Source organism: Ovis aries, chromosome 26, assembly GCF_016772045.2.
Source record: "Ovis aries strain OAR_USU_Benz2616 breed Rambouillet chromosome 26, ARS-UI_Ramb_v3.0, whole genome shotgun sequence".
Lineage (NCBI taxonomy): Eukaryota > Metazoa > Chordata > Mammalia > Artiodactyla > Bovidae > Ovis > Ovis aries.
The window spans coordinates 6,319,630-6,345,727 of record NC_056079.1 but is presented as its reverse complement, the minus strand read 5'-3'; the positions used below and the strand labels follow the sequence as shown (position 1 = coordinate 6,345,727).

Here is a 26,098-nt window from a genome sequence, read left to right as displayed (position 1 = left end):
GCCGTCGGGCAGAGGCCTGTGCTCACTGCGCCTCCTGCCTCTGCTCCGCACATGCGCGCGCCCTCGGCCGGTCCTCACTCAACCAGCCGGCTGGTTCCGCTGGGCACGGTCCAGCGGGAAGGCGCGGAGAAGGGAGGCTCAGAGGTCTGGCTGGCGGCCATTTCTAGGAGCCAAGCTCCCTTCGGCTTTCCGTCCTTCTGAGGATTCAGTGAGTTGACTTTCCACTTTTTCAAACAGCACGGATAGGTGTTGGGGCATTTTCCAACTCTGAACTCTTGTCTCTTACAGTTCCTCCGGCAGCGAGCAGTCCCGTAGCCGCATATCCTGCCTGCGTCAAGGTCACTTCCCACTAAAGAACAGAGTAAGGCAGGGCGTGATTAACTGTACCTCCCCGGAGACCCCACTGCCTCCACCGTCCTCGCTCATCGGCTTCACCATCTGATTTGCTTCCAGCACGGCTTTATTATTCATTTATTTTTAAGTTAATTGGTTCGTGTCACACTTCTTTTTAAAATCCTTGCAAAAGTTTGCTATTAATTTTTTGTATTAAATCCAGCCAAGCCTGTTAGCTTTGGCCCACAGAGCTGGCTGCTCAGAGCCTGGGCCTTCTCTTCAGACTCCAGCTGTTCCCCAGCGGCCCTCGCTCCCCCACATCCAGAGCCCCCTGGACTCCGCGGGCTCCTGCACACCAGCCCCTGTCTGTCTCAGGGTCCCCTCCCTGACCCCCTTCCCTCTGCTTGGAACACTTTCCTCCTCTTCCCACAAATAACCTCTCTGAACCTTCCCCTCTCTACCTCAGTGTCAATGGCAGGGAACTCTGCCTGGTCCTCCTCATGTGGCTCAGTGCCCCAGAACTATTGTCTTCCTGATGTAATTTTTTTAATTATTTCATAACCTGTATGCCAAATAGTGTGTATGTGTGTGTGTTTTCAGTAATTTGGTCTTCTCAGTTGAATTCCAGTTTCCCTGAGTGGGAGGAGGATGTTGTGTTCATGCTCACGATTGCACACCCAGGACAGGTACACACGTGTGCTTCATAGTGACCTGCTGGGCACATGCCTGGAGAGACTGGACTGGAGTGAGTAGAGGAGTATAGGATTGGGGAGAAGGAGGTGGAATCCTGATGCTGTGCCCCTTGACCGAGAGCAGAAGCGAGAGAGGCGGCTTCCTCACTCAGTGTGTGCTCTGAGGCTGAACAGTCAGCGCTCACATGACAAGCTGGTCGCATCTCACAGCGGAGCCAGGAGAGCCCTGAAGCACAGGTGATGGTGGGAAGGTGGATGGTGGCTTGGAAGAGCCTCCCTCCGGGACTTTGCCTAAGGCGGCTCTACAGCCAGAGCTTCCTGCCTTGGGCAGGAACCAGACGAGTGCATTCCAGGGTAGACCCAGTGATCCTAGGTCTTTCTTATATAACGGATCACCCTCCTATGTACCCCCTTTCCTGCTTCATGGGCATTTCAAGGGGCTGCGGGTACGTAAGAGCCAGGGTCACCGAGAGGAGGAGCGGCAGAGATGTGGACGGCTGGTCATGGCAGTCTGGACTCCACTCCCCCACTCTCCCCCAACATCGCCCGCGTCCCGGGGCCTTTCTCAGGTTCAGACTCTAATGGTCACCCTGCCCCAGCCCTCAGGAGCCAAACTCAGGCAATGGTGACCAGCTCAATGTGAACATCCCCTGGTCCTGGAGGGACCCCAGACCCAGGTTTCTGTGGCAACAGGTGCTTTGTCTTGTGATCACGGTCAAAAGTTTTTGATAAATAAATTACCACCATACTTTGACAGGCCTAGAATATGCTGATAGCAGGACTTCAAAGAGGTGTCCGTGGGAAACAGCCCAGAAAGAAAGAACAAGGAAGGGAAGAGTTGAGCTAAACATGAATCCTCCAGGATAAAGAAATAACCCACGTGAATTACTGCAGGAACTCACTCTACATGGGGACAAGGTTGGGTACCCTTTGGAGCTTTGGAAATCCACCAAATGGTTTGGAGAGGATCAAGGAGTTTCTCCGAGTCAAACAATCGGTGTCGTCCCAGCACAGCTGGACTTGAGGCTCGGAGGACCTGACTTGCCCTCACTGTGCTGTGGAGCATTTGGCTCAGCCTTTAGGAGGCGGGAGTTAGAGTCCCTACCGAAGCTAATGGTTTGCCTCTGGGTACACAGATTACCACAGGGGTCAGGAGATTGCCAACGTCTTAGTGTAACTTAGAAACTTTCTCAGCAGTGTCCAGAGGCACCTGCTATTTGTGTTATCCATACGTTTCTGTTCTGCCTACTGAAATCACAGCCTTTCTCTTCATCCTAACCCTCAGACTTGATATGAAAATTTTAGGAGTGTGAGTGGGGTCCCTTTCTGTGCAGGTCGAAGGTGCTCAGGAGCAGATGGGGGCCATCGATGGGAAGTGGAGGGGCAGGCATCTCTTTCCACAAAATCCCAAGTGAATAACTGCAACTGTCCTGCAATGCAGTCAGGACGGTTAGTGAATCCCCCAGGGACATTTAAAATCCCTGCATTTCTGAGTCATGAAGCTCGCTGCCGGGAGGTGTACACCAGCCCAGCCTTTCACTGCAGATTACTCCTGGTCTCAATCAGGGCTGAGATTAGAGATTGATGGGAGAAGGTTGCGGCCCCTGCAGGATGTTTATTCTTAGTCAAGCTTTTTCTTCACCCCCTGTCCTCTGCAGTTCCCTGGGTTTCTAGCTGAGAGTCTCTTTTTACTTGGAGAAGCTTGGGAGAGCAGAAGAAAAGCGGTAAGAGCAGGACAACGATCCTCATGGTCCCTTGGTCGCTGGAGAGACACAGAATTGAGTCTGCAGGGGTCACCGCAGGGCAGGAGAGGAGCAGATCTGGTTATGGCAGAGCGATGCTGTAGACTGCCCACGCTTGTCAAAACCAGCAATTTTTGGGACTTCCTTGGTGGTCTATTCATTAAAACTCTATGCTTTCAGTGCAGGAGATGCAGGTCTGATCCCTGGTCCAGGAACTAAGATCTCACATGCAGGGCAACACGGCCAGAAGAATTTTAAAAAGCAGCATTTCCTGGTGAGCACGCATGCAGCATGAAGGCAGGTGCTAGGGACAGCCCTAGTGGCCTGGAGACAGTGCTCAGGATGGGGGAGGGGGAAGACCCTCGAGGAGTTGTTTGTGCCGCCACTTGTTTCCCCATCTGAAACAGGAATCGGATCTAGATGATCTCTCTAAGATATTCTTTGATTCAGACGAAAGGACTTGCAGTTCTGTTTCAGTTCAATTGGCATTAAATTGCCCCAGGTAAATTGCAGCCTGGGGCTTCTTGTTGACATTATAGCCGAGGCAAATGGGGACGCAGTCTCTCATTCCCAGGACCACTCTGAGACAAACATACAGAGATCGATAAGCACATACTGTGAAAGAGAAGGATGGTGTGAAGGCGGGAGAGAGCTCAGCACATTTTGGGGACAGAAAACCTGTGGGATGAGGACAACGGGCAACTCCAAGGAGCAGGTTTTGAAAGGGATCAGGAGAGAAAGACGCTGACACAGCACGTGCCTGCGGAGGCTAAAGGAGGGGCAGCAGGACTGGGCAGGGAGAGTCTGCGACCCTGTCTTGGGCCTGACCTCTTTGGAGGTGAGGTGGGGGCGGATCGGAAGAGCCTGGGACTGCAGCGCAGCAGACAAAATGGAGCGTCCATGGGTGTAATCCATGGACTCTGACTGACCGTCAAGAGTTTGCATGCACGGAGAAGGCGATGGCACCCCACTCCAGTGCTGTCCTGGAAAACCCCATGGACGGAGGAGCCTGGTAGGCTGCAGTCCATGGGGTCGTGAAGAGTAGGACATGACTGAGTGACTTCACTTTCACTTTTCAATTTCACGCATTGGAGAAAGAAATGGCAATCCACTCCAGTGTTCTTGGCTAGAGAATCCTGTGGACAGAGGAGCCTGGTGGGTAGCAGCATGCATGCTAAGTCGCTTCAGTTGTGTCTGACTCTCTGCAACCCCATAGACGGCAGCCCACCAGGCTCCCCCATCCCTGGGATTCTCCAGGCAAGAACACTGGAGCGGGTTGCCATTTCCTTCTCCAGTCAACAGCATAGGCTAGTGATCTTTGATGATGAGCCTCAGGGAAAAGACAGCCTAAATTCAAGGTCTGACAAGCTGTGAGAGTCTGAGCAGGAGAGGTGGAAAGTGCTGAATGCCCCAGGCCAAGATCCAGCCCCCTCTCCTGGGTTTTAACTCCAGGAAATCCACCAAGTTATCCCAGTGGAAAAACCAAAAATACACCCCACTGACTCTGGCAGGAAGAAAGGAAGAGTAATAGTGTGAAATATGTCCAGAGAATTCGCTATAAGAACTCACTCACCGGGGAGAGCATCACTAGAGCCACAACCCATCCTGAAGGGGCTCGCACCAGCCTTCCTGCCTCACCTCGGTGTGGGGAAGAGGGGGGCGGATAGGCTGAGAAATACTTGTAAAGGTGGCTCTGCAGAGACACAAGGCAGGAGAGGACTGGGCTTTAATTGTAAGATTAAAAACTGCTTCCCTTCCCTATATCCACGGGGCTCCAGTGTAGGAACAACAGGTCACAGATACAAAAGCTGCATATACAATCTATTTAAAAAGGACTTGTGTGAGTGGAGTGAGTCAGACAGGGAAGTAGAAACATCATATGACATCCCTTACATGCAGAATCTAAAAAGACATGATACCAATGAACTTATGTACAAAAGGGAAACAGAGAATGAACTTACGGTTGCCAGGGGAAGTTTGCAATGGGCATGCACACACTGCTCCATTTAAAACGAATAACAAAAAAAGGACCTGTGTAGAATGGAATTCTGCTCGACCTCATGTGGCAGCTTGGATGGGAGGGGAGATGGGCAAGAATGGATACATGTATGGGCTTCCCGGGTGGCTCAGTGGTAAAGAATCTGCCTACCAATGCAGGAGACATGGGTTCAATTCCTGGGTTAGAAAGATCCCTTGAAGGAGGACATGGTAACTCATTCCAGTATTCTTGCCTGGAATATCCCATGGACAGAGGAGCCTGGAGGGCTACAGTCCACGGGGTCACAAAGAGGTTGGCTTAATCCCTTTGCTGTTCACTTGAAACTATCACAGCATTGTTCATCAGCTATGAGTGCTAAGTTGCTTCAGTCACGTCTGACTCTTTGCAATCCTATGGACCATAGCCAGTCAGGCTCCTCTGTCCATGGGATTCTCCGGGTAAGAATACCCGAGTGGGTTGCCATGCCCTCCCCCAGGGGATCTTCCTGACCCAGGGATCCAACCTGGGTCTCCTACCTTGCAGGCAGATTCTTTACCACTGAGTCACCAGGGAAGCTCTTTTACTGGAGTGGGTTGCCATGCCCTCCTCCAATCAGCTATATTGCAGTACAAAATAAAAAGTTAAATAAAATATAAATAAAAAAGAGTTGTTTCCAGGGAAACCAAAAATACCAGGGAAGACAAAAACAAGGATGTCAGAGGAAGCTGAGACTTCTGACACCTACAGCTGCAGTAAAGAGTCAATTTAGCCCAACTCCCAGCCAGACTGACATAAAACCTCACACACGTTCTCATAGTCTGAGATAAATGTCCTAGGGTACAACTGCCGTGTCCTTTGGGTGCCAGAAGTGTAAGTTTTTAAAGAGGATACCAAGCTCTTTTCCAGAATGCCTGCACCAGTCCACATTTCTGTCAACAACATAAGAGGGATCTAGCCTGTCCACATTCTAGCCAGGATTGTCTAGAAATAGTGGTCACCAATTTATTTTTATTTTTGCCATTCTGGTAAGAGTATATTAACGGTTCATTGTGATTTTAATTTGCAACTCTCTAAATGTTAATGATATTTAACATGTCAGTAAAATATCTGTCACATGTTTATTTTCCAATTGGGTTGCTTTTTGTTTGGTTTTACTAATGAGTTTTGAGAGTCCTTGATATATTCTTGATATTAGTTATTTGTTTGGATATATGGTTTTCAGACACTTATCCCCAATCCACAGTTCATCTTTTCAAACTCTTAACAGGATATTTTGCAGAGCAAATTTTGCGAGATTGCATGTATTTTCTTTTTATGGATCTTGGTTTTTTAGCAAGTCTAAGAACTCTTTGTGTAGCCCTACCTGCTGAAGATGTTCCTGTGTTATTTGTTTGCAGTCATGTGTGACTCCACAATTGTCTCGAAACAGAAAGATGTCATTAAAAGGGACATTGGTTCCAATAGAATTAAGCATATTGACCTTGAGGAATTAAAAGGGAGGTAAGGCAAGATTTCTGACCCAGCAGGGAACCCAGGTTGGATCTTAAGCCTAGGGAAGATGACAGGGAGTCCTTACCTGTCATGAGTCCTTAGCTCTCCCATTCCCTAGTTCAGATAAGGACTGAACTAGATAACATGAGAGTCTAGAGTCAGAAGGTGATCTGGCAGTTAGCCAGTTCCTAGGAAAATAGTAGAAAGTCAATGTGGGACCAGAATCCTGGTCACTGGAGCTACTAGCAATTATAGAGATATTGACAATCTCTGTGCCCATCAGCAAATTCGATTCCAGACTTATAGATAAGGAACAAGTCCATAGGAACTGTCTCCAACAACAATTAAAGGCAAGGAGTCAAGATGATAAATTTAGACAGGTGTGTAACACAGGATAGTCCCTGATAAATTGATTGTCTATTCATATATCATTAATATAATCATCCGTCTAGATATGTGTTCATTTCTCTAACTACCCATCATCATTCTGTCATCTATCTATCTCAGTAGGTTGGTAGAGGTTGACGACGGCCTGAGAGCAAACTAGAGGTTTGTTGACTACAATAACTTCTAGTCCCCTTTTAGAAAGAAATATCAGGTGGCTTAGGGACAAGCCCCTTATCAAAAAACTACAGAAAATTAAGCCAAGAGTCGGGAACCATCAAGGTTAGCTACTCACATTCCCCTTCTAAGTGAAGCACTTGACAAAGGGATCAAGGACAGCCATTCGTTTTTATTAAAGTGTCTTCTTACTGGAAGCCAGTGTAAAAGCAAGATGGAGCTGGGTCATCCGTGTTGCTCTGGGATCTTAACTGCCTTCCTTATTTATCCCACACGGCTGGAGTGCCACACAGCATTTCAGAGACTTCTGGCAGAAACCTATAAGCTCTTCATTTATCTGACAAGACTCGATGCATTTCCCTTTACGCTTCAAGCACTTCTCGTCAAAAAATCCACTCCTGGCTACACAAGGAAGAAAGAGCCACCTGGATTAATTCTTCTCTCACAGATGCCTACTTACCAGGTACAGTCATTTAATTGACCAACGAGGATTTCTTTATGAGTTGTTATAGTGCCTCATCTCAGTAAGTGAGATGGCAGTGGGGGAGTGTTTCCCACTTGACTTCCCTGTCGTTTCGTCACACAGGATGAGAGGCCAGGAAGCACAGATCCGTCTTCCAGCATGTTGGATTACATTGGGTTGGGGGGCTGGGGGGAACTTTGGGAAACAGAGGCTAATGTTCTTTTATCAAAATCTGTTGGGACATCATCAACTTGTTCTTATAAACACCTGTGCTGGTAAGCTTCCCCAGCACGCTCTCGACGTGCTATTTGGTGAGGGTGGAGCAAGACCCGAGGCTGGGGAGATGTCCCAGGACTGCACTGAGAAGAAGTAAATGCATAGAAAGCAAAACGTTTACTGTAGTGGAGAGAAGTGGAGAGATTGCTTTAAGAGGCTCAGTCTCATTTTCTCACCACATTCCATCAAAAGTGTTGAAGACCAGGAAGGTGGACTCTGTTGGGAGTGGTTCTCCCAGACTTTCTTTCTGCTGCTCTGCATGGGAGGCCAGTTCTGGCCTTAGTACTCGAGGAAGAGCAATCACTGGAGTAGCCAGTTTCAACTTAAAGACAGGCAGTGGATCTTTTCTTTTCTTAACATTTTGGTTTGCTTATTTTTTTATTTTTTTTGGCCATGCCATCCCATGCGAGATCTTACTTCCCCAACCAGGGATCAAACCCGTGACCCTGCAGTGGAAGCACAGAGTCTTAACCACTGGCCTGCCAGAGAATTCCCCAGGCAGTGCATCTTAGCAGTATCAACATTTTAGAGTGGCACAATTTGGGTGTATGTAATGAAAGTGTCAGATGCACACAAATGGCAATTCATGTCAACTTATAAAGGCACCTAATTCACATTCCTATAAAATTAAAACCAGATGGATTAGTGTCAGCATATGTGTTAATCATATGAGCATCAGCATGTAAGTTTATAAGTTTAAATACCCCAGTATTTCAAAGCTCAGTGAACGCTGGCTCCCACCCCAGGAAACTACACTCCTTCTGCCGTCCTAACAGTAGAGGGCTGTCTCAGGCCAGGGGCGCTGGACCTCACTCTGACAAGAGTTCTTGTATTAGGTCCAGTTCACAGCGATGGCCCAGAAAGAGAACGCCTCTGGAATGAGCATGCATCCTCGTGCCTACAGGGCTTCTTCTGGATCATCACAGACACCATCTAGAGGGTGACAGAACCCCGTGCCTGCCTGTGTGTGCACGCATGGCTCATTGATAGGTCAGTTTCATTTAGTTACATTAGATAACTTTATAGTATATCATCTTGTGCTTATTAAGTATGAGTGATCTAGAAAGGGTGCCTTGGTCAGTTTCCAACGTGTCCACCAAAGCCAGTGGAAGGAACAGTTCAGGTGCTAGATCCCCACATGCGTACTTGCCCTAGAATCCGCTCACACAGGGTAACTGCAGAGCAGGTCAGAGACATGCACAGCCCATGGGACTTCTGAGCATCATGTCAGGGGTATCACTGGTATTTGGTACAGACTCGGACTCACTGTCTGTTCTAGAAAGCCCTTCGATCAGCTCTCCAGGATGTGGGACGAGCCTAGCCTGGGACTATACTTTTGAGTGGGATCCAAATGGAGCCCTTGGAGGTCCTGGGGTCAATGACGGGGGTTCTGACTGGGAAAGGACCTTTCCCATCCCTGGGGTGAGACAGATCCAGCTTCATGTCCTGGCTTCCCTCCTGCTTCTCTGCAGGACTTTGAGGAGCTGCTCAGCCTATTTAGAGTTTAACTTCTACAGCTGTGAAATACATGTAACATGTATTCATGTATTGAATTATGTAACATGTATGTAACATGTATTTGGCTTGGCCTTCCAAGCCAAAGAGGTTTGCTATGAATATCACTAAATTAGAGGTAAGACGGAGTCTCCCTTAAAGGCTCTGGCACTGGAGAGAAAAGTGCATTTCATTACATGACGGCTTCGTCTCAGCATCCAGCATTACAGCCTGTGATTAAGGAACGGCAGTTTAAGCTTTCCTGTTTTAAGTGCTAACACCACGACCAGCGTGATACACAGTGTCTCCAAGCTCCACCCCCTTTCTCATCCATTTCTTCCTTCCTCTGTCTCTCTCCCCTCCCGGTCTTAATCTCTATCACAACTATTTTATAAGAGATCCATCAGTGGCTAACCTTGCTTTTAATTTTTTTTCCAAGTTTTTGTTAGTGAGCGTAAGACTGGGGAGGACCAAAAGGTATCTTTCCTGGCATATCGTGATATCTTCAAACCTGTGACAGCCCATCCTAGACAACAACAAATGCAAAGGATTTGCAGCAGAGGCATTAGAGGAAAATAGCCTCTGGTCCCCTCTGCAGGGCTCCTGGCCAAGGGGGCTCACAGCATTCTAGAACTGACTGTGCCCGGGAGCTCACTGAGACAGATCCTCTCTCCGGGCCTCCACCTCCAATAACCTTCCCTACCAAAGTGCTCGTTTTACCTGGGGCCAGAAAGAAGAAGACAGCAAAGAGAAAGAGGGACGTCCTCATGACTTGCAGGTCTCGAGAGATCAGCACAGTGACCGCGAGGCAGGAGCAGCAAGCACCCACATTTATAATTTTCTCCAGCCTGATAGCCTCTTGATCAGTGAGGCGTGGCAGAAGCAAAGATGTGCCTGTGCTCCTCTCAAGGTAGCCCACGGACACCTGGGGGGAGAGGAAGACCTGAGCTGTCCACTTTAACCTTCCCCCTTGGGAGAGAGGGAGCGCAATGCCTCTCTTTAGGACAACGTGGAATTAGGGGGCTATGCATCCATCCGCATCGCCCCGCTGCTATGATGACTGCTAATGTCAAGATACCTTAGAAGTACTTGTTGAAACAACCATAGAGCTCCCCCAAAGAGGGATATATGCATACATATGACTGATGCACTTTGCTGCACAGCAGAAACTAACACAACATTGAAGAGCAACTATACTCCCATAAAAATTAATTGAATCGACAACAAGCCAACCACAAACGCCTCAAAAGCTATGGTATGCAAAGGAGGTTTTCATATGTGATCTGGATAAGTTCACCAGTTCACTTGCTCATGTTCTGCTGATATCAATAAGTGACAGAACATATAAATACATTCGAGAAAACAGACATGTTTCTGAGCAGAAGAATTCCAGTCGGTACTTGTGGATACTCCCGATCCAGGAGCTGGAGCTTAATTATTTCAGTTTAAAGGAAAGTGAGTTGCTTTCAAAGAAGAGACTGTGGGAGGAGAAGAACAGTCACGGAAGACTGGGGGAGCCTGGCAGGACAGCCTGTCAGGTGGTCAAGGTCATCTCGGGAGGGGTCCGTCACATTCGCATCATGTAACCCTGATGTGATGAATAGGTTGGGAAGGACACACCACCTTTTGTTCTCCTTCTCCAAACCCCAAACCCAGTCCCCATCAGGAGAAAACATCAGAGAAACTGGAATCCTGGCGTTTACCACGTAGTCATGTCCTCCTGTGACTTTCTCTGTTTCGACGAGTGAACCACGGTTATTAACACGAGTAACTTTCAACATGGACGTTAACATTGGAGGCACTGGGGGTAGTGGGTAGGTGGTCACACTCTATACTGTCTTTGCAACTTTCCAGGAAATCTAAAATTTTTCCAGACTAAAAACTGCATTTTAAAAAGCAACTGGGGAATATCCTATCTGTCTTCGGCCTTTGTCAGCATGTTTTTGTGAGATATTTCTTGATGCATATCCAGTTAGGAATGATTCACCAAAACAATGTGTTTTCTCCTACTTCCTTCCAACCTCACCTAAGCAGACCGAAGCCCTCAAGGAAAGACAAACTTCTGGATATTTTCAGTGATACACAGTTTCATTTATCTTATCTATTATCTTGTCATCTCGTTAATGTTTTAAATTTATTTACTTGTTTTTGGTTGCACTGGGTCTTTATTGCTGCACGCGGGCTTTCTCTAGTTGTGGCAAGTCGGGGCTCCTCTCTAGTTGCGGTGCGGGGCGCCTCGGTGCGGGGCGCCTCGGTGCAGCGGCTTCTCCTGCTGGGGAGCACGGGCTCTAGAGCATAACCTCAGTAGGTGTGGCTAACGGGCTGGGTCGCTCTGGGGCATGTGGGATCTTCCTAGACCAGGGACTGAATCCATGTCTCCTGCATCGGCAGGCAAATTCTATACCATTGAGCCACCGGGGAAGCCTGATATGGGTATATGGGTATAATTTTCATACCCATAGGACTTCCCTGGTGGCTCAGACGGTAAAGCGTCTGTCTACAATGCGGGAGACCCGGGTTCAAGCCCTGGGTTGGGAAGATCCCCTGGAGAAGGGAATGGCAACCCACTCCAGTATTCTTGCCTGGGAAATCCCATGGACAGAGGAGCCTGGTAGGCTACAGTCTATGGGATCGCAAAGAGTCGGTCACGACTGAGCGACTTCACTTCACTTCACTTTCATACCTATGGTTTTGTGCGTGTGTGTGTTTGGTCTATTAGCTCCCTAGGTTATTTCATCCATTTTCATAGCATTACTTATTTTTTTGTCCAAACCTTGAGGCTTGTGGTATCTTAGCTCCCCAGCCAGGGATAGAACCCAGGTTCCCTGCAGTGGAAGCAAGGAGTGCTAACCACCGGACCCCCAAGGAAGTCCAAATACCCGTGATCTTAATGAATTAAAGAGACGTGGTAGTTATGACTTGGTCTTCTCAGTGGGGTTGTTACAGGTTCAAGGACTCAGAAATAACTTGGCAAAATGACTGCTACCCCTCGCTTTCTCCTTGGGAAAGTTAGGGAGGTGACACCCCATGCTTCTCGAGCTCTCACAGGGCACCAGGGCTCCTGGGAGCATTCCACGTGTTCAACTCATTCTTGCCATCGTCACACCAGATCCTCAGACCAGCCGGAAGAGGTAGGAGAGTGACTGTGCTCACTCTCAACAACTGTGAGCTGGTCCTCGCTTGACAGATGAGCTCGCTGAGCTGGGAGAGTGGGCTGGGGCTTCCCCCTACTCCCTGCACCAGGGCTGAGCTGCCTTGGTCTCTCAGCTCCTGGCCCGGCGTCCCTTCTAGCAGCCCAGCAGGCATTCCCCCAACACAAGGACCTGTGGAGGCCAAGGGCATCACCCCGGTCCTTGATCCTGGGAAACGGAGCATGTAAGTGTACTTTCTTTATGGATTCACTTCACTGACCAAGAGCACATCACATTACTTTCAAATATAAGGTAGCCTCTCGTCCTCTCAAAGGAATCCCAAATCTCCCTTCTGAAGAGTCCTCCTGCAGAGATGGCGCTGAGCAGGAAGATGTTTTATTTTGTCTTGGCCTTTTTCTTCATGTTGGCTCAATTTCCGTCAGGTAAATGAGAGTAGGTGGGATTTTGACGGGGCAGATCATAATAAAGCTTGATGACTTCTATGCACCACCCTGAAGAGGAGCGACAGTCAGCTCCCCACGGCACTTCTCATGGCAAGTCTTGAACTAGCAATAGCGTTTTCTAAAAGCAAACTATGATTCCTTAAAAAAAAAAAAAAAAAGAAAAGAAACTTATTGGATACCAGGAGTTCCAGCCTTCAAAAATAGAATAAGATTCAACCTCTGTTATTTCCCTGCATTGGTTTTCATATTCAAAATGTGCTTTATTTTGAATTTAGGGTGCCAGGCAGGACTCCAGTATTCCCAGCCACTTTCAGCAGGTAAGATAAATCCCTTTTTTACTTTTAGGAACTCTGGCCCTGTCAGGTAGCTTGAACTCCCAGAGACAAGGAAGCCGTGGAAATAGAACTGCCTGATATCCCAGACCAACTGATATCCAGACTAACTCCACCTTTTCTTCCTCTTGTTCTAAGCATCATATCTGGATTTTTCCACTTCACAGAGAAACCTCTTTGTTACTGGTTTGTCATTTTGGTCATGGTGCTTTGGATTTCATGGCTGTTCTCATGACATCATGGTACTAACTAATCCAAGGTCACAGGACCAAGCTTGTACCAGCCAATTAACACTGCTCTGAGAGCACGCTTACCCAACTCTTAACAGCCTCTGCTCCTAAATCCAGTAAACTGTGTCCTGAATGTATACCAGTGGTCTGAAAAGGGGGTCAGGGTACTTCAGTGAAAATCCATCACCACTGCAGATGACTTGGTCATAATGAATAGCCCAGTGATCTTTTTTGTAAACTCACCCAGTATAGGAAAAAAGCATATTATAAACAGAACTGAAAGAAATATTCCTGGGTAATTCTAAACAACATTTAAAAGTGTTCAGACAGAATTTCAGAGTGGGAGAGCGACTAAGGTTGCCTCTGTCACTGAGTGCTTACTATGCCCCAGGCAAGCTCTTAACAACTTTATGAGCTTTATGTCATTTGATCTTCAAAACATCCCTTTGAGGCAGATACTATCATAACCATCATTTTTATGGAAGACGAGACTAAGCAGTTTAGTGAGGACATATGGCCATTACCTGGCCCAAACAAAACTGAACCTAAGTCTTGAAACTCTACCCTCAAAGATCTTTCAAAACCACAAGCTCTCTCTCCCATTTTCATTTTGTGGCTTTTGCAGCAGCATCAGGTATGAATATTTTATAGTCTGTAACATACATGACATTGTCCCACTGTGCTTATACTTTTGACCCATGCAGTTGTTAAACACATAGAGAAAGGGATTGCATCTTCCTCTTGCTTAAACATTAAACTCCCCAACTCTATTCTGAAAAGAAGTGGAGGTCTTTGGAGAAGTCCAGGCTGTTTCTTGAAAACACTCTTTATAGTCATAAGCACAAACCCTCCCTTCTTCTTTGGCCTTGGGGCCTTCCCCCATTCCCAGAGAGTCCTCAGGAAGGTCAAGTCAGCAGCTCTTTCTTGGTGCAGGTGATACGTCTCCCTGTGAGCCGTGCTGGCTCGGTCGGGGCAAATGCAGGAAGATATGTGCGGAGGACGAGAAGATTGTTGGAAATTGCAAAGTGAACTTTTTCTGTTGCCGGCGGAGGATCCTGTAAGCCACACCAGCTCTCTTCTGGCTTCGGAAATGGGACTGGAGGTTCAAGGAACGTGGAGAGAAGTTATGTAGCTTAACCTAGTCACACAGTGAGTGCGAATTCAGGATCATTCTCATTTCCTTCTCCCTTTGTCTTGGTCCTTTGCTTCTTTTTGAAGATAATCTCTAAAAAGGTTGCCAGTGGGGAAAGAGAAGGAAGGAAAGGGGGGAGTAGGAGTTGGGGGGTTAAGAGGTATGAACTGTTTATGTCTAAAATAAATAAGCTATAAGTATATATTGTACAGCACTGGAAATAAAAATATTTTATAATACCTTTAAATGTAGTATAATCTATAAAACATGGAATCTCTATGAGGTACACTTGAAAAAATGTAATACTGTAAACCAACTATACTTAAATTTTAAAAAAGTCAAGATTGAGTTGGTACCTAACAGCTACTCACACAGTCAGCTACTATTACTATATATTTATAGAGTCTCTTATAACTTATGAATCTTGCCTGTATACTTTTCTTATATGACTCACAAACATCTTATATGGTAGATTTTATTGTCCTTGTTTATATTTAAAGAAACTGAGACCAGGGAGGTTGTCATTTGCTCAAGGTCCTAGCTGGAAACCAGCAAAGGGTGTGCCGACCACCACCACGTTCTGTGTATTCATCCTTATGGACTAATTCTAACACAGAATAAAGGGACGTGGCATCCACATCACTGTTAATGGAGTTATAGTTCTGTAACAAATTACTTTTTTCCACATCATTTCTTTTTGTACCAATATGTTGTCACTCCCTTACTCTGGTACTTATGGTGTATTTTTATTGACTATCTTTGACATAAAACTATGTAAATTCAAGACATACATATTAGTTTGATACATTTCTACATTATAATATGATTCTGTTGTAGTGACATTGAGTACCTCTATCACAGGACATATTTATCCTTTCTTTTTACTGCTTGGATAATTAAGTTTTAGTCTCTCAGCAAAATTGTCTGTATTCATTATACTGTGCATTAGATCTCTATGGCTTATTTGCTACCTGTGTTGCAGGTCGGTGCCCTTAAACAACATTGACTTCAGCCCTCCACCCCCATCTCCTGGTAACTACCATTTTACTCTGTGTTTTACATGTTTGGCTTTTTTAGGGTCCACATATAATAGATAGCGTTCAGTACTTGTCTTTTTTTGATGATCTCACTTAGCATAATGTGTTCAAGGTCCATCTACATGGCATTAAAATGGCCAACGGGTACTTGAAAAGATGATTAACATCACTACTCCTCAAGGAAATGCAACTCAGAACCACACCTCACACCACTCAGCATGGCTATAATCAAGAAGACACAGGACAACAGGTGTTAGAGAGTGTATGATGTGTATTTTTTAAAAAACATTTCATATCCACTCAGTTAAGGTCCAGGACACCAACTTTATGTTTCTCTTCCCTTGTGATCCCATGGACTGTAGCCTGCTAGGCTCCCCTGTCCATGGAATTCTCCAGGCAAGAATACTGGAGCGGGTTGCCATGCCCTCCTCCAGGGGATCGTCCCAACTCAGGAATCAAACCCAGGTCTCCAGTATTGCAGCAGATTATTTATCTTCTGAGGCACCAAGGAAGCCCTTCTCTTCCTGCCAATGGGTGAAATGGTACAGATTAATTTAAAGTGTTCAACATGGGCTATGCATAAATGGTTGACTCTATAACTTTGCCTTATGAAAAAATTTGCAGTTCACAAAATAAAGGTCAAAATAAAGGCCCTACTCAAACTTGCTCACTCAATTTTAATATGTGACTATGTTGCTCCACATTTGAGAGGACCATGGCCTCATTGGTCTTTCTACGCTCAGATCCATGCCTGTCTTTTTCCTACTTCGCTCTGTATAACTGGCATATTGTCTGCAAAGTACATTCTCTAAGCTTTCTGGTTTTTCTGGCTGGTATCAGTCTATTGCAAGTGCCTGGAAACTGAATGGTGGATAAGAGAACAGGAGAACTCCCTCCCTCGCTCTGTCTCTTGGTTTCAGCTTCTGCATCCTCACCTCCCTCACCAGAAGTCCTGCTTCAGGCCCAGCTCCCACCGTCTCGTCCTTGTTCCTGAGCTCACACCAGAGCCTCTTGTTTTTCCTCCAACCATCTGGCAGAGCGGTATTTCGGTTGTGGCTAATGTTAGGGTTGCCTCACTGCTCCCATTCTACAAGTTCAGTTCTTCTAACACTTTATCACCACCTGTCCAAATTAAATTATTTCTTCAAGCTTCTGGTGTGGGTACCATTTCATGTCTGACATGAATGTAAATAAATCAGACAACAGAGCCTGACTCTTTACATTTGATCAGTTGATCTAAGACAGAATGCTTGTGGGACTCTACACAGTGTTTCCTTCATTCTCACAGGAAACAATTCAGGGAAGTGGGAAGTGGAGGATCTGATCCTAAAAATCTGGGTGAGTCACCACCTGCCAGGGGATGGTCCTTCTCCCCGGATCTCCACAGTGAGCATGCAGCTGATGACCCATAGAATATCACAAAGCCAGGGTACTCCTTACTCATCCCACATCCCATACTGCTTGACTCCAAAAACTGAAAGTATTCTGGATCTGAACTAATGCTCTTTTGCAGAATTCATGTACGTGTCTCAGAGTCCTACAGAGTGGAGGACCAGTGGCAGTGCCCTGCTATTACCTTAATCATTACCCTAAACAGCATCCAGAGTCAGATGGCTTATGGTCTCAGAGGGCACCTCTCATAAATGCTCAACCATTCACAAATTTCCCTTCTTCCTCTTGCTCTCTCCTCTCTTCCATACTTTGCTCCTTCTAGAACTTCTCTATTCAGTTACCTTTTTTCCCTCTGAGATACCCAGTCCTTCCTACAGAATAATATAGTCTCAGCTCACACTAGCTTCTTGTTATCTGAAAAGTCAGTCCTTTCAGATGTCAAGCGGATGCCTCAGGTAAGTGTCTGTTGATTCCTCAGTAAATTATGGAGATCTCTGATTATTGGTTTCTGCTGAATCTTCTGAAGAAGAAGGTTCTAGGTGATGGATGGGGCAGAGAGAAGTGGCAAGGAAGAGAGACCCTGGGGCTGGGTCTCTCCTACAGTGTCCCCACTTGAGTTGGTCTACATAATGCTCCTGGTCAGCAAGCACTGAACTCCATCAATTCCGAAGCTGTAGCTTTTGTAAGCCTTATGTTAGATGGCTAGCACCCTTTCCTGGTTCTGGGTTCCACTTCAAAGCCCTCTCACAATAACTGAAAGGAAACGACGGTGCCTACAGAGCAAGACGGATCAGTTTGGCCCAAATTCCCAAAAGGCAGAGGACAAAACGCTAAGTATCATTAACTTCCACAGTCCTGACTGAGGTGCTAAACCGCAAAGGCAAGGAGAGTAAAGAGGCTGACCTCAAACGAGTTCTGAAACACAGCCTTGTACCTACTTGAGGGTATAAAACAAAACTAGAGAAGGCAGGGGCAGGGTTTCTCTGTGGTGCTGTGACTGTGACTTCACTCAGCCTCTCATGGGGAAAGATGAGGAAAATATCACGTTCACATCAATGCTTAAGAGACTGAATCCAAGGAAGGCTGCCTGGAGAGCTAGACCAGTCACCCTGTAGTGCTCACGCCTGGAAAGAGGTGTGGCTGGGGCCGCCTCTGACGGTAGGACAAGAACAGAACAGCACCGGGTAGCTGCCCTTAGGATATTAGGCAGAGGGATGGGTGTGATTCTCACGGACCACAGAAAGGAAAAGGGTGAGAAGAGATACACCCTGCGCACAGTCACCAAAAGAGAGCTGTAATGGTTACACTAAAAGCTGACAAAACAGACTTTAAGACAAACTGGCTACTAGAGACAAGAGAACATTTTTATAAAAAGTAAACCCCATGAGACCGCATCTACGGCCCAGCCCATCCAACAACAGCAAAACACAGATTCTCTCGAGTTCACATGAAGTATTCTCGAGGACTGGCCATATGTTAGGCAGAAAACATCCTCAATAAAAAGAGTTGAAATCATAGAAAATAGGTTCTCCAACCACGAGAGAATAACAGAAGCACACTTAGGAAAGTCTCAAATGTGTTACAATTAAACCATACACACCCCTCCCCACCCCCACAAATAAATAATGAGCCAAAGAAAAAAAATCGTAAGAAAAATTAGAAAATATTTCAAGGTGAATGAAAATATAAAAAAACAAACAAACACAAAACTTATGGGATGCAGCTAAACCAATGCTTAGAGGAAAAAAATTATAGTTTCAAATGCCTGTATTTAGAAAGAAAAACGATATCAAATCAATAAAGTCATTTTCTACCTTTAGAAACTAAAAATGAAGAGCCAACTAAACCTTTTTTTTTTAGTATGTGGAGCTCATTCTGTATTTTGGAGTGAGAAGATGCCCTTTCAAAGCCATCTTTTGATTAACAATAATATTCCTATTTTATATAAGCAGTTGAATGTTTAGGCATACAGTTGGTAATAACATTTTCTATTATTCTGCTGGTAATGGCAGTCTTGCGTGTGTCGTCTTTTGAACTCTACTCAGCAACAGAAGGCAAGTTCGGGCTGGGAACGCTTCTTTATCGAGAGATAAAAAGCCCACATAGCCTGTACTGGGCTTGTAATCTTGCATGGGAATACCTGCCCCTCTTTCAGGCCTCCAGAATGCTCTTTTATTTTCTTATTCTTTCTGGCCACACTGCATGCAGGTCTTATTTCCTCAACCAGACACTGAACCCATGCCCCCTGCACTGGAAGAGTGGAGTCTTAACCACTGATTCACCAGGGAAGTCCCCAGCTTTAAGTAACTTTGATTCTGTCCTTGTGCCTGTCCTAAGTTTAGCAAGGTGGCAGATTATTTTTACGTATTTATTTTTGGAGCTTTAACTGCTTCATGCCACGTTGTAATCAGAGAACTCATTCCATTCTGGTCCATTTTTCCATATTTGATTTTTCTCCAAAACATGTCTGTCTTTATTGTAACTTTCATATCCTTCACGTAGGTTGTTTTTTTCCCTCCAGACTTTCACTTGTTATCAATGGAAATGATCATCTGTTAGGAGCTCATTTCAGTTTATTAAAAATGGAATTCCACATTTGATTTGTTTCTTCCTTTATAAATTGGGCTTCTCTGATAGCTCAGTTAGTGAAGAATCCACCAGCAATGCAGGAGACCCTGGTTTGATTCCTGGGTTGGGAAGATCCACTGGAGAAAAGGGATAGGCTACCCACTCCAATATTCTTGGGCTTCCCTTGTGGCTCAGCTGGTAAAGAATCTGCCTGCAATGCGGGAGACCCAGGTTTGATCCATGGGTTGGGAAGATTCCCTGGAGAAGGGAGCAGCTACCCACTCCAGTATTCTGACCGAGAGAATTCCACAGACTACATAGATCATGGGAACTCCAAAGAGTTGGACGCTACTTTCACACTTTCACTTTCCTTTATTTAATTGCTCTTTCATGTCTTTAGTCCATTTTTCTATAGAAATGTTTATTCTTCTCATAATGATTTATAAAACCCTTTATATCTATTTCATGTCAAATCTTTCGGATAACTCCCTTACTTAAAATCCTTTGATGATTTTCCTTTGATTTTAGGATAAAATTCAAATTTCTTAGTAACATACAAATACACATGGTATTTATTGTCCAACACATATTTGTTGAATAAATACTATTCCCAGAAAATATAAACTATAGGCATATGTAATACTAACATTATTACCCTGAGTAATAATATCTTACATGTGTAAAAACTTTGAACATTAATGACAGTTCTCATATTGATTGCTTGATTATTCACGGATTCCTCTAACCAGGCAGCTATCAACCAATAAGTCAAATACATATATTTTGAGCACCTATTGTTAAAAATACTGTTGTCAGGAATGAATGGAAAGAAAAAAGATGAGAAGAAAGTTATTTTCCTTTATGGAGTTTATAATACAAATGAGGAGATAAATTTTTTTCATAGAGTATAATTTGAAAAAGATATATACCAGGTGCTAATCAATAATGGCTGAGTGAATCTTATAAAAGCAAACTGCATGTAAAATCTTAGGTAAGGATAAAAGGAATGGTGGTTATGGACCCTACGGAAATGGTAGGGCTTGAGAAGGGAACATAGGAGAAATCTAGACAGAGATGTAGAAGACAGCATTCCAGGTAGGAAGACAGGAGAAGACAAGGTACTCTCTCCTAAGTGTTTACTTAGGTAAAACCTGACCCAGCAGCCCACATATTATTCAGTGGAGCATGGAGAATAGTTCACTCTTAATGAACACCACAAACCAAAATTGACGTCCCACTGTTTCAGAGCTGTAGAACTTGTTTTGATCAATTTCCCTCGATAAAACAGCGAGATTCCTGCCACTGCGCCTCCTTCATCCTCTCTCCACTGAAGCCTGGAGCCATGAAAACCTTCTTCTTCATGTTTGCTGCCATGATTCTTCTTGCTCAGATTTTCTCAGGTAAGCGGGAAATCTTCACTGATGTAAGGATGTCAGTCTGTTCAGGATCTGTCTTTTGAGAAGAAAACTTAGCTTTCAGAAGAGTACATGACTCAGCCCTATGTCCTGAAAAGGTCCCAGAACAAACCAGTTACAGGAAATCTTTTCCTAAGCTTAGACACAAATGAGTGTGGCCACACTGATCCAGGCCACCTTCAACCAGAAGAATATCTCATTAATTTCCCTAAAAGCTCTACAAAGGGGTTCAGAGTTCTCTTTATGTTTAAATCTCTTTCCTCCTATAATCTTTGACCTAACTGCAAAGTAAGACAAAGTGATTGCTTAAAATGAGAGAAAAAGTTAGAGACAAACTCCAAAAGAACTTGTTAATTTAGAGAAATGTAGCCTCTGTAGCCTAAGAGAAACTAAACTTATGATAGTCCTTAGTCTATTTTTTCAAGTCTAACTAACTGGTGCAAATCTCCTAATCCTAGATTATCCTGGACCTTTTTTCTGGCTCTTACACACTGATGGAAAATTATATCCTTTAAAGCACTAACACCTCAATTAGTTTTCTCTGAAGTCCTTGAATCCTTAGAAATGGGTTCTTTTTACTCAATACAGCCAAGACTTTATCCCTAATCAACTTTCTTGTTCATTCCCTTCTCAACCATCCTTCATTCCTTCTGTTATGACGCCTTTCCTCATGGGGTTCTCCATGCATCACACAGCATCTTGTCTATTTCTTCTTCGTGGTTTCTGAATTGCTACACTTACTTACTGCACAATCTGGCCTCAGTCAGTTCAGTTCAGTTCAGTCGTTCAGTCGTGTCTGACTCTTTGCGACCCCATGAATCCCAGCATGCCAGGCCTCCCTGTTCATCACCAACTCCCAGAGTTCACTCAGACTCACGTCCATCGAGTCAGTGATGCCATCTCATCCTCTGTCGTCCCCTTCTCCTCCTGCCCCCAATCCCTCCCAGCATCAGAGTCTTTTCCAATGAGTCAACTCTTCGCATGAGGTGGCCAAAGTACTGGAGTTTCAGCTTTAGCATCATTCCCTCCAAAGAAATCCCAGGGCTGATCTCCTTCAGAATGGACTGGTTGGATCTCCTTGCAGTCCAAGGGACTCTCAAGAGTCTTCTCCAACACCACAGTTCAAAAGCATCAATTCTTCGGCACTCAGCTTTCTTCACAGTCCAACTCTCACATCCATAGTACCTAGCTTTTTGTTGTTCAGTTGCTCAGTCCTGTCTGACTCTTTGCAACCCCATGGACTGCAGCATGCCAAGCTCCCCTGTCCCAATATCTACTGAATGTGTGTTACCACTAATGAGAAATTGTTCTAGGGACTACAACAAAAGGAGGTAAAGTGGAGGTGAACATTAGAGTGTGGCCTTTGCTCTTTTACTTACTGTTTATTAGCCTATTATTTCTGTGTTGGTCAAAAATAGGTTGCCCATAATAAGCATGCAATAAGTTTAGAATGCAAATATATCACAAATAACTATGGTACAAAACAGTGCTCACAAGTGCCATGAAGAAGAAAAGTAAAAGAGAAGCCACAGAAGCAGAAGTTTGTTTCCAGCTGGGGAGACCAGGAAAGGCTTCCTGGAAGGTCGTTGTTTGCATCGCACTTTAGAAAATTTTGAAAACCCGCAGGACTAGAAATAAAGAACAGACCTGAGGAACGTTGCCCTCATGTTTCAAAGCATCTCTTGTAAAGTCAGGTTCTTCACTTCGGCCTCAGTCTCTTGGGGTGCTGGGGGTGGGGGTGAAGTCAAACAACGAATCCAGGCTAAGGAAATGAGTTTTAAGCTGTCCTCTCCATCTCCTTCCATCCAGACTCCAGCTGATTCGAATCAACTGTACAAGGAGATATGTAAGAGCATCTTATTTCCAAAACTCAGCTCAGACTTGCTTGTTTCTCAATAAGGAGCACAGTCTAGGGCCACCACCATGACAACAATCACACAGAATCTCAGCATTGAAAGTGGGTTTAATGATTGATAAAAGAGGTGATGAACACAGACTATAATGCCAACATATTTGAGGCCGATCTCAGCTCCAGTCCTCATAAGATTTATGAACTCTGTGTTTCAATTTATTTCCTATAAATGGAAATAATAACAATAGGGCATTTTTTCAAGATTAAGACATTTTATTATATTAATTAGAGTAGAGGCTACCTGGTTAACTTTACCTTAAACTAGAGTAATAGAAAAAAAGGAAGTTTATTTCTCTCTCATGTAAAAGTTCCAAAATAGGGAACTGAGTAGGTTGGGAAGAAGGCTTTTCTGCATCAGGTAAGCCATGCTGGGACCAGGGAGGAAGGTCAATCTTACCATCCCAAATAGGTGACTATGTCACTGATTCTAAGATGCTCTAAAAGGAAGGAATAAAATTTGAGTAAAAGATTACACAGAAACAGCTCGTATCACTCCAGTCCTATTTCATTGGTCCAAACTCATTCACAAGGTCAGACGGAAATAGAGAACCAGAAACAGTCATCTTTAGCTAAGGATCTGAAAAGTGAAAGTGAAGTAGCTGAGTTGTATGACCCTTTGCGATCCCATGGATTATATCCCATGGAATTTTCCAGGCAAGAGTACTGGAGTGGGTTGCCATTTCTTTCTCCAAGGGAATCTTCCCTGAGCAGCCAGCCAAAACTCAGAGGCTCTACTACTTACTAACAGATGAAAGGTGAAAATGACTTCTTAGGGACAGTCTCTATATACACTGCTTAAACAGTTCCAGGGGCACTCGATGGAGTTAACTATTATTATTATTCAATTCTCATTGTTCTTATCATTATTATTGTTATTCTTTGCCCCAATTCAATTTAAACATGACATGTCAATTGACTGCTCTGATGCTTGATAAATTTCAGTGATCTATAACACAATATCCCGAGTTCAACTTTGGACTACTGAAAATGTTTCCCTTTACTCTGAGCAGAAATCTAAGTTCTTGACGTTTTGGTTTTTTTTTCCCCATTGATTAGTCCTACCCTGGTGAAGATACTCGATCACTCCTCTCTTGAAACATTTTACTCTTTTCAGCTTAGTCTCTTTGTGCTGAATGAGCACACACTGCCTCAGTCGCCCTAAGGTTGCTGGTAAAGATAATATTCTGTTGATGGTATTTATGGAGCAGGCTATTACACTATGTTTCTTTCGATCTTTATAGCAAAAGTGTAAAATTCCACAACCATATGCCAAAGTACTAATTTGCCTATAATGTACATGGCACAAGCTTTATCTTCTGTTATTTATCAGACACTATTATTTTGGAGACAAGAAAAAAAAATTTCTTGGAAAAGATTGTTCACTGGAATTCAAAAGTATATCGTCTCCTCCCACGAAGAAACATTCTGTTTGGATACATCCAATCAAGACAACAGCAGAGGGAACTCTTTTTCATTTTTCCTAATTGAATACAATGGAAGGACACTGTATATACTGAACCAGGGATGTGAGTTCAGACACAGCTGTTTAGGTCACATCTGCTTTATCTGATAGCTGTTTAGATCACATCTGCTTTATCTGATAGCTAGATTCACACTCTGTATCTCCTTGGAATTTGGGTGACAGGGAATTCTAAGCTGGCCTGGATGGAGAAGTTTGTGGTAATTAAATACTAGATAACTGAAGACTAACTGCTTTCTTTGCTTTCTAGCCCCAAGAAGTCTTCAAAGACAGATACGCTGTCTGAAAATGGATGGTCGCTGTGAAGTCGAATGCCTTTCCTTTGAGGATAAGATTGGGGGCTGCAGAGCTGAACTGACACCATTTTGCTGCAGAAAAAGAGTCAATAATTAAAAGCTGAGCAGCAGCTACACAGATCAAAGAGGTGAAGATACTCTGTCTTTGATCTCAGTTCAGCGAACCTCTCTGGATCTTCCCTCCTTTGTGTCTACGTCGGGATTCTCTGAAGCTGTCAGTCCAGTCTCTGATGCTGCAGGAGATACCCTTCCTAGGCTGCAAGCTTCTGGGGTGGGGAGAAGTTGGGGGCGGGGCAGGAAGCTCTCTGTCTTGTTTGCTTTGCATCCCCCTTCCTCATATAGGGGCTTTAGTTACTTTATTGATGGATAAAGTGAGTAGACTAATTAGTAAAAGAGGTAGAATGGAAAGGTTGAAGAGCCAAGTCAACGAATTGAGTTTTAAGGTTATACTCCTGGCTTCTACCGGAGATGTGACCTGGGGCTCTCTCCACCGAGATTCTGCTATTTGCAATGTGAGGAGACTCAACTCTGTTCTAAACCGACCCCTTGCTGGACACCAGCTGTGACCTCCTCAGCAGCACCCTCCTCTCTCTCCTTTATACGGAGGAATTATTTAAAATGTCTCCTGTTCCTTGTCTGATCTAGAACATTGAGTTCCACAAAGATTTGGACCTTGTCCAAATTTAAGCTGGCCACAGACTTAGTAGCATCCTCATTCTGGCCACTTACAGTCAGAGCTGATTAAATCATGGTCTGTTCAAGCAGTAAGCTCCCCAGAGATTATCTAATTCAACACCCTCATTATAGGTGAGGCGATCCAAGGTCAAGATCACACAGTTACAGGCTTAGTGACTCCTCTGTTCAGACTTCTCATTTGGTCTTATATTCTCAGGATGTCCACAGAAAACTGCTAGATGAGCACAGAACAAGGCCAACACTAAAGATGGGACAGTTTTTAGCAGCTCAAATGAGAAGTCAGATTGAACAAAAAGTTGAAAGCAGCTGCAAAAAAAGTGGACACTTTCCAAAATCTCTCCTGGGATCCTTGCTCTTTGGAGCAAATTGAGGCTTGCCTTTATCCTGTTTTGCCAAAATATGGAGTCCCAGATTTCAGGCAGAGCAAAACCTATCTCATGGGCCATTTTCATCCTCGAGGGCTGACACCATACCCTTTCAAAGCAGAAGACAGCAAAATCCCTCAGCTCTGCTCTAGAGAATTCCCTCATCTCCTGGGTTAAGCTTGCTTCCTATAAAGATATATTAATACATAGGAGAGAATGCAGAAAAACAAACTTTCCTGGGGCGATTTATAAAAGGCTTTGAGAAATAAACTGTTTTTGGAAAATATTCTGGTATTATCACTTATCTTTACGGCTCATTTCTGAAAACTGCAACAGGTTGAGGACATGACCTGTTGGAATCAGAGGAATGGTCTCCGGTTCTGGCTTTCCCAGCAGTGCCTGATCAACAGGCTCAGATAAAACTAACTGCCTTTGAGAATCTAAATTTACCTAGACTTTCTCTCTCCCTTCTCTCCTTTTCTCTTTTTCCTCACTAAATGACTTGAAAGGTACTATACGTTTTCTGTCACCCTAGTTGCTTCCTAATCTATAGAAACATCTTCAGCCTTCATCACACAGTTGGGACTTGTCTAGCGAGAGACAAGGGGCCTCTTAGAC

General features: G+C 44.6%; 2 protein-coding genes across 2 annotated transcripts; both read left to right on the top strand.

Moving 5' to 3' along the window:
* Positions 1 to 7,602: 7,602 nt before the first annotated feature.
* On the top strand, positions 7,603 to 18,392 carry LOC105605116 (beta-defensin 105). Its single transcript, XM_012105664.5, has 3 exons — positions 7,603 to 12,604; positions 12,901 to 12,942; positions 14,121 to 18,392. The coding sequence occupies exons 1-3, from the start codon at positions 12,535 to 12,537 to the stop codon at positions 14,246 to 14,248; spliced, it is 240 nt and encodes a 79-aa protein (XP_011961054.2). The 5' UTR covers positions 7,603 to 12,534; the 3' UTR covers positions 14,249 to 18,392.
* A 2,143-nt stretch (positions 18,393 to 20,535) lies between these two features.
* On the top strand, positions 20,536 to 25,766 carry LOC114110952 (beta-defensin 107A; the record flags this gene model as incomplete). Its single annotated transcript, XM_027962509.2, has 2 exons — positions 20,536 to 20,716; positions 24,374 to 25,766. Coding segments are annotated over 2 exons (324 nt in total), but the record flags the coding sequence as incomplete, so codon positions are not given.
* Positions 25,767 to 26,098: the final 332 nt, after the last annotated feature.